We start from the raw sequence: 16,876 nt of genomic DNA, 5'->3' as shown, positions 1-16,876 counted from the left end.
TACGTAGAACCACTAAGCTACAGATAGAGAATGGATCATAGACAAGAAATGTAGTGATTTCATGCAGATTAGATATAGATCGAGGAAGAGGGCCTTCGATCTATCTTATTATATGTAATCCTGGATCCGTATTATTGCAGAAGATGATGAGCATTATTCCAGATTGGTCTAAAAGCACCTTATCTTTGTTAGTTTTCACACAATGGACTGAATGGCTGATCAAGTAATGGAACATGTTGAATAATTTGTCAAGAAGGTTGAAAAATGTTTGTGAGTGGAAGACAAAGGAAGAAAGGATGTATTAGCTCCACATATAGTCTATGTCTACCCATCGATGTATATCTACTTGTAGATTATATTCCGGGGTGGTATAATTGTTTACAACATTTGAACTTTCGAAGAAAGAATAAAGTTGGATACGCGTAAGTACGTATGTGATCGTTGATAAAAAAATGATCAAAGGATTAAGGAATAAGTATATACAGAAGGACTAGAATACATATCAATTCTTAATTAACCTAGTATTAATTAACTATCATTTAACTCATAGCAATTGGCTCTTAATATCGATCTTGTTGCTGATTTAATTTGCTTGGAATAAGAATAAGATCAATCATCAAAAGGATTAGCCGATTAGCCAGCCAGGAATATATACATGGTTAGATGCATAGTGCAGCAAATCGATCGATCTTCCTATTCAAAGTGCACGATTCGATAAGATGCCCTGTAATATCCATTTGTGAAACAAAAAACAAAGGCACAAGGTACTCGGTACTTTATGGGGAGGACTATATATTTTCCAGAGCAGTCACGGGTTAATTGTAGTAGCTAAGTCCAGGTCCGAAATATCTGATCGAACTCGATCAGTTCTTGTCGATTTTATTTTGGACCAGACAGAGATAAACGAGGCCAATACTTTTACGCGCGTACGTGTACCGGTATTTCTTGCTGTCGAGGCCAAATCGTCTGAAGTACGTTAATTATTTTCCTTCCCACTAAATTACGCAGTACGTAAATGGAGTTTTTTTTTTTTTTTGCAGTGCACTAAAAAATTCAACGTTATTTGAACCTCAGAATGGGTAGATCGAAACCAAAGCCTTTGGCTTCAACGGTTTTATACTTCATAGTTCATACCAACTTTGATATACTGTTGACAAGTCTATTGATGCTCGTGGTACCTAAGTGGAGTTTTCTGAATACTAAACTGTATAAGCGGGCGCGCACCAGTCATCGTCCACTTCTGCAGATATTTGGTCTGGGCCATTGCCGTGGTGCTAAGGTTGGGCCTTAGATTAGTCGCTGATTATAAGCCCAGAATCGAAGTCCATTGCACACTTTTTAACACAACGGAAACTTTTGAAAATTTACATCAAATCCGACTATCCGAGTTTTGACTCTCAATTTTCTACTAATTGTACTATCGCAAGGTTTTCATATACGATTGAAGTTTTTGTAGTTTCACCTTTTATCAATATCAACTCTAACGATAATGATTTTAGCTAGTCTCACATATCTCATTAAATAAAACAACTAAACAAATACAAATTTTAAATATAAGCAATATTTACGTATTTTTATCTTCAATTTAGATAAATTATTATATATACCCGTCACATATCCCACGTAGCGTATCTCTTTCATATTATTAGTCAATTTTTTACTGTGATTGTTTCTGATTGGTTCTTATATGTAAATAAACTTTTGTCATTTTCACCGCGTGCATGTTAATTATACAATGACGTCATCTGATTGGTTGGATACACCACATAACAGTGTCACGTTGTGTGGCGGGTACACATAATAATTACTCATTTAAATTGGATGTAATTAGCACACATTAAGTATTACTAAATCTAAATTAACCTCTTTGATTGTTCTTTACTTGTTGTTGTCCTTGATTAAGGGGGGATTCGGTGTTAATTAGCACAAATTTTCAGCATATTTATGAGATATATGAAATGATTATAGAAAAATTTACAAATGTAAGGGTCCGGACCCCTTCATCTATGAAGTTACTTACACCCCTGCTTACATTGTTGCTCACAAACACTCGATCATGCCGACTCTAACGCGATCAAACTCACAATGAAGTTATGAATTACCTGCCTTTCCTCCTTGTTATACTATCACATTGTTGGGGGACACTTTTGTTTTCCGATCTACTATACCCAATAAAATACAGCAGAGAAGAAGACAGAGAAAAATTGTTAAGAGGTCGAAGCCAATGAACAGTACAAGTAACAACTTTACGCCTAGTGCTCCAATCCAAAAGAAGCACAAAAACAATAACATTGCTCTTTTATTGGTTGGTATCATGAGAATGTGATTAGATTTTTTAAAAAACTTAGTGCTCTATCCGCAAGACAGAATAAGGATGATTAGTAAGATTAGTTTTGAGATTAGGAGGGACTGTGCCTAACTTTCATCTTCTAATACGACACGTGTCATCACCATGTGCTAATGGTCGGCCATTGGTTAATTAAATGATGACTTCCCCATTGGTTAAGCTAAGTAAAAGTGGGTAGCAAAGTCTTGGGCATGAATGAACTGGAAGCACAGAAGCTGTCGGGCCTTTGGTGGGCCGATCCATTTAGTTTCATTGGCCCTCTGTAGTTTGTCGGTTATACGCGAGTTGTGATCGAAATTTCGATCCTTATTAATAAAGCCAAGCTCCGAGTTGTGAATCGCCTTAGATACTTTCAACTCACCTGTCACCGAGTTAAGAATCGCCTTAGATACTTTCTAGGTTCTACCCACCTGTGGCTATGTAGTGTGTAATAAAACAGAGAAACATGAAAACCTAATCTATATAAACTCAACTCGAAAAATTACAAGCAATATTATTTATACTCACGCTACTGATATTGAAAACAAAAGCATTGCAGAAAATAATAAAAAGATCACGTTTAAATATATGATTTTTGTGTCAAGCACCGAAATAATAAGAGTCTAAATATCTCTCAAGTAACGTTTAATTTTGAAGCTAGACAGGAGAAATGTGCTAAATGTCTTGAGTGGCCATGAGAATGTCGCAGTCTAATTATAAACAAACTTGTCGTGGGGTGTTTATAATGAGAGACATTATTGGTCATATCAGAGATCTTCTAGATCTTGCAAGAATTCGTGGACCCGTTTTTAAGGTAACCACTGTTTTCTTATTTTTTATTTCTCCGTTCTTTTCCTTTTGATCTTTCCTTGTCAGATTTGCATGGCGAGTATGAATGGAAAATGAGTCTTCTTCTTGATTAAATTAGAAAGATTGATGATTTTTATATACAGTACTGTATTTGAAAACGTATGGTTTGTGCATGTAAGTGAACAAGTGGGAGAAGATGAACTAAGTTATGGGACTCCATCTGACAAAGATATCTTGGATTATATATATCATTGCATCTGTAAAAAAGAGAAAGAACTGGATAACTGTGAGGCTAAGTTTGAGAAAATAAAAATGCAAGAAACAAGAACAGTGATGGAGCAAAGAAGCATCTTTTTTCATTTCAATGTGGGAGTGGGGAGTGGGACTGAGAGGGAAGGGACACCCCCCTCTGCTTGAGTGAGTGACTGAGTAGTCTTGCTCTGCTTTCTCTGTCTCTTTGTTTGCTTCTCTCTATCTCTATCTCTATCTCTATCTCTATCTCTGTCTTCATCTCATATTCATAATTCTCATTTTCATCCAATCAATTTTTGGAGGGCTGTTGGAGACTGGAAGAGCCGAAATTAAAATCACAACAAAAAATAGTGGGGTTTAAATAAGTGAGTGAGTGACCATGTAGTTAGGTATTGTGTGTTATCTGATATTTCCTTCCTTCCTCTTCTTCTGCTTCTTCTTCCTCTGACCCTCTCTGACTTTACACCATCATCCCCCACTTCTTTCCCATAATTGCTTACCCCTTTTTTATTTTAGCTCTGTCTCTCTCTGTCTTCCTCACCTTATCTTCATTTAAATCACCTTTATATCCTTTTACCTACCTCCTTTTGTGGTAAAAACTAGATTGAAAAAGAGAACCCCAGTTGCCTACTTTCCTCAGTCTTTCTTTTTCTTGTGGTACTTGCAGCAGCAGCACTTTCCCTAAACCATAGCCATATTCTGCAACTTCAAGACTAGCTATTTATGTATGAACTCTCTTTCAACTCTACTTCTTCTTAAATTTGTAGATTTTGTTTCGGTACATATCAGTTTTTTCATGTGCTTTTTTCTGTGTCTATCTGTAGTCCTACCTGTGTTTCTGCTGCTCTCAATTGCTGTGTAGTTATTTCCTTTGTTGGTTTTGGTTTTTGGGTTCAAATTTACTGCAATTCAGCATCCATGTACTCTCTTTGTTATTGGATGGTCTAGGCCTGCTGCTATAACTGGAAAAAGATCATAACTGATATGCTTTTGGTTTCTTTTGATCTTTTCCAAGTCTATGGCCGGTGAGTTTTGCTTCATTTCTTTTTGCTTCTCAGTATTGTTTTATATGAGATAGTTTTGTGGCAGTTTCTGTTTCATTTCAGTCCTGAATTTCTGGGTTTTCTTTGTGTCTGATTTCTTTCTTAAATTTCTTCCTCAAATAAACCACAGGCCATGCTTTTTCTGCAGTTAATGCTTTTGTAAGATAAAAAAAGGCCCTGTTGTGCCTTAAGATTATCCATTATAATAACTAGATTGATTCAGCTTGATTTTAATTAGCTTTTAATTAAGCCTAACTAAATTTTAGCAGCTAAATGTTTGGCACAACAAAGAGCTGTTGTCGTGTAATTGCGTACTGTTGGTTCTTCTAAGTTGTAGTACTCAATTCCATGGAATAACATGGGATCGTTACAGGAAACTGGTAGCTCCTTCATTCTTCATCGGTAGTTGACTATCACAAGTAAACACAAGTCCTGCTTATATCTTGAAGTAATTAGTTAGCGTTTACCAATTTTGAAACTAGATCCATTAAAAAGTTGAGTGCCAAAATGTTAAAAGTAGATCATTTGATTCATGTTGAAATATTATTCGACGCTATCTGTGCATGTAATTTGTCAAAATATTCCTCTACTTTGATTTGGGATTCTGCAGTTTAAAGGGTTTATGTAGTGATTTTCAAATTTTATATTATTGACAATTTGGTAACCACATCTTAAAGTAAGGAGTCATTACCTATGAACTTGGTATAAGAGGAGCAATTATGAAGTTATCTTATATATCTGTTTTAAATTTTATGTGAATAATAAGGATTTTATACTAAACATTCAGTCCTGGACTCCTGGCAATCTATTCAGGCTTAGCTACTCCTTTAGCTAACTTTTGAAGCATAAACAAGCATTGCAATCTTATGTGACTGTAATGATTTCTGGAATTGGAAAGTTCTGAAGATCCTGGAGACTTTCTCCTCAAGATATATGTTAAATCTTAGCTTATTGTCTTAAAGATATGTAGATCGCTGTACTTTTGAATTTCCAAAGCTGTGCATACTTTATGATGCATAAAGAATCCCAAGAGGATAAATTTTGTGTTTAGAATTGCTGAGAACCTGACGTGACAAGTTTGTTCTTGGGATTTGAAGTTACAAGCTTTCAGCCTTTCACCAGGGTATGGTTCTGATTCTGTATTATGTGTCTACAGTGAAGGAATGCTGAGAGCCTGAAAGGATGTTCAGTGCAGCATATGGCTGTGTTTTATTTTTTTGGAGTTTCTTTTTCCCATTTTCTGATCTTTTAATTGATGAAGTACATTATATGGTACTAACCATTAAGCTAATTAGGTTTAGTCATTCACGTATTAGAATATTCTTCCATGAGAGAACTGTTGAAAGAAACCCCTCTCTCTCATCACTCTTATGACAAGAGATTCAGCTCTACATTCTTAAAAGGCATGAACCCTTTTACATGTAGGTTGCACACAACCACCCAAAGTTACACCTCCAAGTCCATTAGAATTAATACTATCAGTTTCTGTGATTGTTTTCATGTTTTATGAGCTGATTTCACACACTAACTGAATATTCCCAGTCTTAGGCAGTATCAACTGGTCTGAAAACATCAACAACTAGGCAAACACCCTGCATCATCTATATTCAACAGAAACACGTATATTATGATAATCGATCACTTGGACTTATACTAACTGATTGCCGTAAATGCCTTAGTTAAAGATACACTAGAATAGAAAATAAGTAACCAGCATCCCTATTACTACTATCATTGAATAAGTACCCAACATCCTGTTGCTACTATCCCTTAGAAGAAGAAAGTTTCTGACTTTGTCATTGCAAATGATTAACTGTCACTTTCATGCAGACACAGGTGAAGGACAAGTACACTGACGAGTAAGGAGGGAAATCCTTCAATCCTTCTCCTGATTACTCGTATACAAGAAAGAAGCTCTTGACTTCAACATGATAACAGTGCCAAACTTGAATTTGGAATTTGAGAATGATGTTTCAGAAGGCACAAGCCAAGAAACTTCCAACAGCATAGCTCAGCAAAACGAATCCCCTGATCCCTCCAAGGACAGCACCACTACTTCTTGTCTCACAAATCAGACAAACCCTCAACAAAATCCTGGGCCTATGTCCCTTGACTTAACACTCCAGTTTAGCTCCAAAGACCTCGAATTGAAGGGCATGACAAGGGAGACTAGCAGTGAAATAGAAGCAGCACCTGATTCAGAAGCAGCAATTCCAAGGGTATTCTCTTGCAACTACTGTAAGCGCAAGTTCTTTAGCTCTCAAGCATTGGGTGGACATCAGAATGCTCATAAGAGGGAGAGGACAATGGCAAAGCGTGCACTGCGGATGGGAATGTTTCCTGATCACAGGTATACTAGCTTGGCATCTCTTCCCCTACACGGTTCAGCTGCTTCTGCCTTCCGGTCACTTGGGATCGAAGCTCACTCTGCAATGCACCAAAACATGTTGATGCACTCAGACCCGAGAATACCTGTTCCTGACACAAGAGGTGTAGCAAGGTTTCACCAGCAAGACTATTATGGAGTACCAATGCCAATGCCAATGCCGTCAATGCCAATGTTCATGGAAGATGATGATGTGGGTATGGTTTGGCCCGGGAGCTTTCGGCAGGTGGGTGAGAGCTTCCGAGGTCATTTCAATGTGGATCAATATGCCCAAGGTTCACAGATGATCGACTCAGGACGGACAATGCCACCAAAAAGTAGTACAGGTTCATCATCTCCTTCACCTGATCTTACTTTAAAGCTTTGAGATCAGTTTTGTTGTTTTCTGTACCGTTAGATATAATAATTCCTACTTATTTATCAGATACAACTTAATTAATTTGTACAGTGAGATATGCATTAATGATTAATCTGTAACGGCTGCAGAGATTTCTAAATTTTGGTTTGTGCCTGTCTTTGTTTCAAGCTTAAATAAGCATCTTTGTTGCTGCTTCTTGTTGTCCCATACTCCCATTGCTTGCACGCATGGCCATCCATAACAATTATCAGTACAGGCTTGTGTTCAAGATGATCTTTACCGAATGAGCTGATTGATAGTTTCATGAGACCATGTTCATCATGTATTCTATCATCAAGTGTTCTGCAGTTAATCTAACGGTAGCACATCTGATGCAGAAGTTGATTGTCTCCTAAATCACAAGATCTGTGGATTTCTTTTCTTGTTTAACGGGAGAACCAACTTAAACGCTACATCTAGTCTTTCTCGAGTCATACTTAGGTAAAGCATTCTAAGTAAAGACTGCTATCAGACCAAATGGTACCGGCTCAGTTCCGGACTTTGAATACATATTCTTCATTCATTTCCAGCAATTCGGCTCAATTTTGCTGCTTAATTAATATGTGGTTAGATAGAATCATAGAGAATTAGAGATGATGATTAGAATCTGTGAAGTAATGATAAGTTATAAGGTAAATGATTGGAGACGCAGTCGACAAGCCACTCTGTGTGGTTGGCTAGTCAATTCTTTCTCGTGGTCGCAGTTCGTACGTACCTGCTTGCTTGTCGGATTTTTCTGGGAAACTCACCCTCGTTAGTTGAGGATTTACCGATATTACCATTCAGAAGCCGCAGTCGGAACAAAGAACCGCGTTGACTTTCTTGATAAGAAAACATGTTTGCAGACAAAATTCTTGTTTTATTCTGAGGAAATTTTGTCTTGTCTTATCTTTGTGGGTAACCATGCACTCCCTTATTTTTGCAATTAGGGGCTACTGAAAACATGAATCCTAAATCGATTTAGATGATAGAGAGGAAGAAAAATAATACTGATAAATTATACATAATACCTCAGCTAATACTCACCATGAATCCATGATACTAGCTTTGTGTTTTTTTTTCCATTTTAGAGTACGAGTGATTTTGTTCTAAATTTATGTCACGGAAAATAATAAGTTAATGATCCGATTATATATATTGTTCATAACCTTCGGTTATATTCATTTCATGATTTGACTTGGCAACTTCTCGGCAAATATCTCTTCACCTTCATTGCATCTGAAGTTTGATGAAATCATTATTGTTAAGAACATGTTGCCTTTTAGTCATACCTATAACTACTAGATGTCTCTGAATTTGTTAGTGGAACGAACTTGACGAGTTAACAATTGAACTTTTGACACAACTAGTAAACGAACTTGAGTCGATGAAGTTTGTAGTCCCATTTCATTTCAAGGAAACAAACTTGAGTTGGTACGTTGAATGATCTATATTACATATTTCATAGGATGACCAAGTCTAGTTTCTAGCATTCTGCACACGACAAACGATTAATGTTGTTGGTCGGCCGCATTGTTGATAATTCATTGCACAACAAAAAAGTCTACAATGTCAACCTCTCTTGAAGTTAAACAAAGATTTCTAACAAGTTCTTGTCAAAAGCTTCAAACTAAACCATGTTCGAAATCTCTCTTCTGCAAAACTCTGAAGCTGACTATTTGTTCAAATTTGAGCCTCGGGTTGGCTATGATATTAACTAATATCCAAATGAACCTAATAGCTCAATGATTAGAGAATCGAAATGAACAATCATATAATTATTCTCATAGTTTTGAGTTGAAATAACACTAGGCAGGACATGGATTTTGTTCTTTAATATTCTTAGAATGGAGTCGTTGGATCAGTTGGCATTTATTCATTTTTAGATTGTAATGAATCGAATCTCGTTATCGACTTCTGTTTGAAGATGCTGAAGATGCTTCAAAATTTATCAATTTCACCTATAGAAAGCAAAATTCTTCACAAACCTTTTTTGGCTTTAGTTGCTCTCCAATCTGAAATTCCCAGAGGAAAAAAGCCATGTTCTTGACTAGTATACTTTGTGGTGCTCCTATTGGCTTCGAGAACATTGATACTAACCATACTGCTCGTATACAATGGAGATATTTGTCTTCAGAACCTTATAGAGATCACAATACCTTCTTCTCTTCTTCTTTTTTTTAAGAAGAGAACAAAAATGCTAGGCAATTATATTTCTACGGTATTCAATCACCGCAAAATGTGTGCATTCCTTCAGCATGTGATGCATTTGACTTACATCACACAAAAAGAACGTTATTTGAGTATAATGTACACTAAAAAATGAAATCTTTTAATACTATAGTTCATGACAGATGGACTTGATTTCATCACAATCAAATTTGTAAATTTGACTCAATATGGAGATTCATTTTCAGAGAACACCATTTCAGATGCTGTAACTAAGCACGTTATTACATAAAGATCTGCATGTAATTTGAGTATTTTTCCCGCCTATAACGTAGTAGTTCTACCTTTTTCAGATTTTTGCCCTTTTCGTTTGTACACAGTACACTTACCTCAAGCTATTTGAATCCGCTTTAATGGAGAGCAGTTAGTTAGGCACTCATTATAGGAAAGAAACACTAATCAAGTCTTGTAATTGAATAGTAATATATATTGCCAATTATTTATAGCCCAGCACCACCAAAAAAGTCATCTTCTTCCTCCACAACCTGAACTAGGCCAAGTTGTATATGGTCAAATACTGAAACAGTAAGCAGAGGATGTCAGTAATTCCATGGAAGCTGGGGGCGAGTTTGGTAATTTGGGGACAATGGAGCAAGCCAGAGCATCGCCGTTTCACTTTAGGGTGTTGAAAAATGGAGCCGTTTGGGTCCGTTGCAGATTGGAACAGATGGAAGAAAAGAAGCATCAGTTATGGTGTGCTGACTGTGCTCAGAGATTCACAACTAGTTTAAGTTGAACAACAAAAACACCCCAAGTTTTGTTCTTTATTTCCCAAACAGCCCCAACTAGTAGACCTTTTCCTCTCTCTCTCTCTCTCTCTCTCTCTCTCTCTCTCTCTCTCTCTCCTATTTCTCTCATCCATTTCCAGACTCTCTCTCTCTTTCTTGTATCTGGCAGCTTCATCTCTTTCTCTGCTTCTTCTTCTTCATCTCTGGTAAAGTCTCTGCTTTTCTCTCTCTATTTTGACCAAGGCCATGTTCGGTGACAAGGACCGGTGTCATGGTCTCCTTGCCGCCGGAGACGAGGCTTCTCAGAGCAAAGTGACCCGCTTCGTCTCTAAGCAAAACAAGGACAAGGACAACAACAACAACAACCACACCGAGAAGAAAACCGTTCTTAACTTTCTCAGAGGTTCAGACTCCGATGGGTTCCAATCAAAGTCTAATTTCGGGTCTCAGGAGCTGACCCTGAGCTATCTCTGTGATAACTCCAAGCTGGGTTTTATGGAGAAGGAGTTTGCCGGCAAGAATTTGTTGACTTCTTTGGAGAAAGGTAAGGAAATCTTAGCCCCCGAGAATTCAAGCCAAGATCACAAATGGGTTGAGAGAGATTTCCTTAATCTAAACGAGACCAGGCTCAATTCTTCAAAGCGTGAGCTTGGTGAAGATGTTGGGAGAGACAGTAGAGACAAGAAGCCAAAGCTTGAGACTTTGAATCTCTCTCTAGCTTTGCCGCAGGTATCACTATCTCTCACTGCTTCAAATGCTTTGCAAAACCGTGAGCCTCCTATGGTGAGGCCTAGTAGGAGTACTATGGCACCTTCAACCAATACTAATACTACTTATTCCAATGACTGCACAACTGCTTCCTTATCTTACTCGTATTCGCATCCCTATTCACACAACCCAAGTTGCTCTCTGACCCGAAATTCGACAGAGAATTTTGAGTATTCTACAGGGAAGGATGATCATATTTGGAACTGTGGGGAGGGCACTAATGGTTCTGTTCATAGCAGGTTCAAGCCGATCGGAGATGGAGTTGGTTTGGCAAATCCTGGTGGGATTTTGTCAATGATGCAGAGTAATAATCGAAAGGATTCAGGTACTAATAATCTCTATAAGACAACTAGCTCTGATAACAACCAGTCTTTTTTTCCATCTGAATTGCCTGCTAAGCCTAGAATGGATACTCATTCTGGAGATTCGAGACGGAGAGGTTCCGAGAGTTTGAGAGGTTCGGAGGGTGGAGATGGTGGTGGTGGTGGGAGAGTTAGGAAGCTATCTGGACCGGAGAGAATTCTTCGTGAAATTGTATCAGAGTCTATACCTGTCATGGCTCAGGTGGTTCAGGAGCTTCCTGAGGAAACACATTCATCGACCAACGAGTACTTGAGGAATCTGATTGCAATGCCCGAGAAGAAAGACGAGTTGGTGAGCCTTCAGAAAAGGCTTGAGAGGAGATCTGATCTTACAAAGGAGAATTTGTCAAAGTGTCAGAGAGATCAATTGGAGATTCTGGTTGCGGTGAAAATGGGGCTTGCGAGCTTTATATCTGGGAAAAACCGCCTTTCAGCTACTGAGCTGATGGAAACTTTCTTATATATGAGATGTAGAAATGTCAATTGCAAGAGTTTGTTGCCTGTTGATGATTGTGACTGCAAGATTTGCTCGGGAAATAAGGGGTTTTGCAGTTCATGTATGTGTCCTGTGTGTTTGAATTTTGACTGTGCTAGTAACACTTGTAGTTGGGTTGGATGTGATGTTTGTTCGCATTGGTGCCATGCTGCTTGTGGTATTCAGCAAAATCTCATTAGGCCTGGTCCGAGCTTGAAGGGGCCTTCAGGGACAACGGAGATGCAATTCCATTGCATTGGATGCAGTCATGCTTCTGAAATGTTTGGGTTTGTTAAGGATGTGTTTCTTTGCTGTGCAAAGGACTGGGGACTAGAGACACTTGTGAAGGAACTTGACTGTGTAAAGAAGATTTTTAGGAGAAGTGACGATTTTAAAGGCCGGGAATTGCATATCAAGGCTGAGGAGATTATCGCCAAATTAGGAAGCCAACTGATGTCTCCTTCAGATGCGTGCAACTTTATCATCCAGTTTTTCAATTGTAAGTCTCACATCTTTCAAAACTGCATTGATGTTTCAACTAGTAATTATCTTTTTCTTTGTTACGATTTGTAAGACGGGTCACTTCGAAGAGCATGTCATCGCATTGGATATTAATCCTATTAATGAGACTAATTAACATATGAAGATGAGACCATAGATATGATAATAAGGCTGTGACTGATTAGTGATGATGGTGTATATATTTTATATGTCGTATAGTTGTTATGTTTGTGTCAAGAGCTTAAGACAGCCAAGGTCTTATTAGTTTCATATCTTCTGATGATAAAGCAGACAAGTGATTTTCAATATCTTGCGTACATAATCTGAAGTTTATGCTTTGCTGCCGACGTTGCACTGTTTTCTTGGTTTTTGTTTCCCTTTCAAGGTAGATAAGGTTTAAACATAAATCAATTCCTTTTGAACTCTATTGCATAACCTAAAAAACCGAGGCATGGACAACTACTCACACAGTGCCAATCAGCATGTTGAACAGTCCTTTGACAACTGAGTAGCTTTAGTTGGTTGTAGATATTTGTAAGTAGGACATAATGCACAAATGAAGCTGCTAAAAGGAATCTTGGGAGGGGATGGTATTTGAAAATTGTGATCCTTTATGTTGGGAGGGGCAGATAAAGATAATCTTGGTTATTGAATTTATCATGTTAGTTCTGTGTGCCCCTATGTGGACGCTGGTTTACAATTATTTATTCATAGCCTTCTTTTTCTCTTTCTCCACAATTTGTTTGAGTCTTGCGAGGTTGAATGCTCCCTGAGGTGGAAAGTCTTATTTTCTATATTGCTAATAATGAAGTTGATGGGTGGATAACATGACTAACATCCAATGTTTTTTTACATACTTATTTTAATTGGATCTGTGTGATTTGGTTCATTACTGCCTAACTCTGGATTTGGTCTTCCTTGTAAATAGATACAGATGGAGTGTCAGAATATCCAGCTTCTAGTATAACCACATCCTCAACCAAAGAGTTGGCAGCTCCTCAAACCAGCCTTAGGAAAGAAGCAACCCTTTTCTCACAACCGGCTTCTCTACCTTCAAAATATGCTGCTTACAACACAAGTTCCAGTGTACAATCTGATCTATTGTCAAATGATCTCCGTCAGATTGACCTAAAGTCTTCCCTCATAAGCAATGGGGATGAGTTCCGGTTTGGAACAGTACCGAAAATAGAAGGGTTTGACAGTTTGGAAAGTATGGTCAAGTTAAAGCAAGCTGAAGCTATGATGTACCAGAGCAAGGCAGATGAAGCACGGAAAGAGGCAGAAGGTTATCGGCAGATGATTCAGGAAAATACAGAGAAAGTGGAAGAAGAGTATGCTGGAAAGTTTTCTGAGTTGTGTTTGCAAGAGACACAGGAAAAGCGAAGGAAGAAACTGGAGGAGCTCAAAGTTTTGGAAGGTTCACACTGTGATTATTACAACATGAAGACTAGGATGCAAGCCGAGATTGCTGGCTTGTTGGCGAAAATGGAAGCGACAAAGCAGCAACAACGGGTGTAGCTTCCCTTTCGTCTTTCCTTTAACATCAATTTCTCTAATTAATTGTGTAGTTCATTGATTTTATTGCGATTTTGGTTTCTGCATGTTACTTCGAATGAAAGTGAATGGTTGCTAGTTCCTTTTGTAGTTTTTTGCCAAAGATCTATTAGTCGTATATTGAAATGTACCTTTTCTGGTATGGACTATCGAGCTTTATAAGGTGATGGACCATAAGGTGATGGACCATAAGGTGATGACTTGATTCGTTTACATTAAGCACAATGATGAAGGGTGTTAAAAGAGAGCAAGCTGATCTTACTTTTCCAGCTTTATAGCTAGGTGGGTTACCTGGCGTCATTCTTTGTGCATATGATTGCACAGATGCATTTGTGCTTTCTGCATAACACTTCCAGTATCCCCTTTCTCTTCTAAATAATATATACTTGCCCTAGAAGATTTGCATTCTTATTATCTTCGAGTTTGTTAACAGGTAAAGCGCCATTAACTCTCTAGTGTCCAAGTGGCTGATTCTATCCAAGAAAAGCAAATCATACTGAGAGTTGAATTTAGAAAGTAGAATACTAGTCATTCAAAATCAAACAGCTACAGAATTACGTCAGTAAACTCCTAAATGTTCCTGCTGTCATTATATTACATCTCTATATCATCCAATTCGGGTAGAGGGAAACGAAGGATTGCAGCGATGCCTGTAATTTGCGCTAGTTGTTCTCCTGAAACGTGCAAGGAAGAAAATACATGAACAGTGCCGCCCGAATCCTTGACTGACTCCACAAAATCAACATATTTTTGCCTCTCTTTTACATCAGCATTCCTATAGAGCTCATCTGTTATCAGTAAGGTTTGCACAGCGTTTTTATCATGAGCAACCTCGACATGCTTCGGTCCATAACACGCACGGTTTGCTTCATTTGACATCATACTGAAGAATTCTTGGAGCGCTCGGACCTCTTTTGCTGCTCTAGTATCTTTTATCTTGCTCATAATTTCCTTATCATCAAGAACCTCACTCAAACTATGCTTGTAACCCGAGCTAGAATGCACAAGGATCATCCGGGATTTGTTCTCAATAATTGGTCTCAGCTGCTTTCTTTCTGCTTCCAACAGCAAGTGTTTATGAAACTGATCCCTGGTGAAACCTGGACTAGCAATCACAGCACATTTAACAATGCTGAAATCGACGTGCTGCAAGAAAGCCTGCAAGACCCTCTCGAAAAATGTACTCAAAGCCGACTCATAACCCTTTACCGAAGGTCCATGCTTGCGAGGAATTGAAGTCTCAATTGTTGCACAAGTTATTGTCACGCTTTTACCAACTTTCATAATATGTGCTAGTCCTTCTTGCATCAACACCACAGCTAGATCAGCACTAGCCCCAGGATCGGAGGCTTGTTCGAGTTCCTCCAAGGCCAGTGAATCCCAAACCTTCTTTGTCAACACAAAAGCTCGTTTGAAATCAATCTCCAAAGTATGATATGCTCCTAAACTCACATGGTCATTTTCGGTAATATTCTTTCCCCCTATTCGAAGAACAGATCCGACAATGTAATTATCAGGAACCACCTCGACTTGGATTCCTAACTCGAGCTTAACTCGCTCTGCAGTAGAGTTTCTTCCACTCGATTCTCTTTTCACTTTCCTGAAAGTTGAAGCAGTAACCGTGTCTCCCGGAGAAATCAGTTTGTAAGCGATCCACAGATCTTCTGGATCATCCGGTGTCATCTTAAAGCCTTCTTCTCCGGCGTCATTCTTGTGCTTGGAAATCTTCATGCTTCTCTCTATCAAATTACGTCTCAGATGTTTATTGATCATGTTGGGTTATTTTTCCCTCGCTTTATAAGTAGTCTTTCCCCGGGGGAAACCCTTCCTTAATATTGTTGGAGTAGTTTAAGTAGGACAAGATTGTACGTCCGACACTCCTACTGTAAGTAGGATTGGATTGTTCTACTTTTATTTGTTTGTTTTTCCTTGTGGGCTTTGATGGAGTAAACATGAGTGTTAAAGTCCGAGGCCAAGATGAGCCCATATTAGCCAGCAAATGGCATGGACTGGTCTTAACAATGAATTCAACGATTGATTAGTGCAACAAAATGAATAATGGAGAACAGTGAAATATAATCAGAATGACCTTAAATTATGCAGTATCAAAATTCCTTCATAAGCAAGAACGACAGGTTCAAAATCTATGTATATTCTACGTAGAGCTCGATCAACACGTTTTATCATGTGTTACGTATGAGCTAATGAGCATACATCAATTCTATAACCCAAAATTTATCAATAGTACAAACTTCAAATCAATGGTGTGTCAAATCATCGATAGAAAAAAAACGTTAATAGAACAATACCATGCAAAATTTTCTAGTAACAAGATCGACATGCATGCGAAAAAAGCAGAACTTTACCTTCGCCTCCGATCAAAATAAACCCGATTACCATGAAAAATGGATGAAGCTGTACGAAAATAATGGAGATATAGTGAGAGGTACTGCATGCGACGGTCCAAATATGGAAGATGTTATACAAATGCATACAATTAACCTAGTAACTTACATTGAAAATTTTCAGTTTGATGAAAGAGTTGAAAGCAAAGCCATCGCGGAAGTGTACTAGAAAAACAAGTAGAAGAGTTGTGATAGCTATAAGAGTATAAGTAACAAATGAGCAAATATGGTTACTGGGTTGCTGAGATTTGGTAGCTACGACTCTTGGGCGCCATTATAATCTGTAACTACTATCTAGGGTGCTTTTCTAACAGAGGTGTAATGAAGAAGATACACTAGAGCTAGAGAGCTACTTATAAAGCTTATAAAATGCAGGAGGCCAGGATCAGAGAAACAGTGTTGAGAAGAATGGGATGCAAATAATGATGCTATCAATGTGCACAACTAAGGCAATGCCGACAGTAGACGATGTTAATTAGCTAACTTGTTTGAATGAGAACTAAGTTTTTTTGCACCAAGTCCAAATACATGGGATTAATTTGGCAAACTTGTCCGGCAGGCGAATCCTAAGGTGGCGACACTAATGGGTTGGAGATGACACTTATTTGACATTTTTCGACTTTGCTATATGTTCCTTGTGTACATGTATCAATTGGAACAA

At 38.2% G+C, this 16,876-nt stretch overlaps 3 protein-coding genes across 7 annotated transcripts; 2 read left to right on the top strand and 1 right to left on the bottom strand.

The window, feature by feature from the left end:
- The first annotated feature begins 3,797 nt into the window (after positions 1-3,797).
- LOC126791363 (zinc finger protein 4-like) lies at positions 3,798-7,321 on the top strand. 5 transcript variants are annotated; one of them, XM_050517806.1, is made up of 3 exons: positions 3,798-4,113; positions 5,588-5,635; positions 6,262-7,321. In XM_050517806.1, exon 3 carries the CDS (start codon positions 6,360-6,362, stop codon positions 7,182-7,184), a length of 825 nt encoding a protein of 274 aa, XP_050373763.1. In that variant the 5' UTR covers positions 3,798-4,113; positions 5,588-5,635; positions 6,262-6,359; the 3' UTR covers positions 7,185-7,321. The 5 variants fall into 5 exon arrangements, with proteins under 5 accessions (XP_050373763.1, XP_050373762.1, XP_050373760.1 ...); XM_050517805.1 differs by having other exon boundaries at positions 3,798-4,413; XM_050517803.1 differs by lacking the exon at positions 5,588-5,635.
- A 2,939-nt stretch (positions 7,322-10,260) lies between these two features.
- LOC126790130 (protein OBERON 3) lies at positions 10,261-13,979 on the top strand. Its single transcript, XM_050516274.1, has 2 exons — positions 10,261-12,254; positions 13,185-13,979. The coding sequence occupies exons 1-2, from the start codon at positions 10,397-10,399 to the stop codon at positions 13,772-13,774; spliced, it is 2,448 nt and encodes an 815-aa protein (XP_050372231.1). The 5' UTR covers positions 10,261-10,396; the 3' UTR covers positions 13,775-13,979.
- Positions 13,980-14,404: 425 nt separating this feature from the next.
- LOC126791793 (protein PELOTA 1-like) lies at positions 14,405-15,541 on the bottom strand. Its single transcript, XM_050518274.1, has one exon. It carries the CDS (start codon positions 15,539-15,541, stop codon positions 14,405-14,407), a length of 1,137 nt encoding a protein of 378 aa, XP_050374231.1.
- Positions 15,542-16,876: the final 1,335 nt, after the last annotated feature.

The sequence above is a fragment of the Argentina anserina genome, chromosome 4 (assembly GCF_933775445.1).
Source record: "Argentina anserina chromosome 4, drPotAnse1.1, whole genome shotgun sequence".
Classification (NCBI taxonomy): domain Eukaryota; kingdom Viridiplantae; phylum Streptophyta; class Magnoliopsida; order Rosales; family Rosaceae; genus Argentina; species Argentina anserina.
Note: the sequence above shows the minus strand (reverse complement) of the source record. Positions and strands in the feature narration are given on the sequence as shown.

Coding starts and splice junctions, on each gene's coding strand:
- LOC126791363 (XM_050517803.1), top strand. CDS start 6,360: ATGATAACAGTGCCAAACTTGAATTTGGAATTTGAGAATGATGTTTCA.
- LOC126790130 (XM_050516274.1), top strand. CDS start 10,397: ATGTTCGGTGACAAGGACCGGTGTCATGGTCTCCTTGCCGCCGGAGAC. Junction 12,255..13,184: donor TATCATCCAGTTTTTCAATT/GTAAGTCTCACA, acceptor CCTTGTAAATAG/ATACAGATGGAGTGTCAGAA.
- LOC126791793 (XM_050518274.1), bottom strand. CDS start 15,541: ATGAAGATTTCCAAGCACAAGAATGACGCCGGAGAAGAAGGCTTTAAG.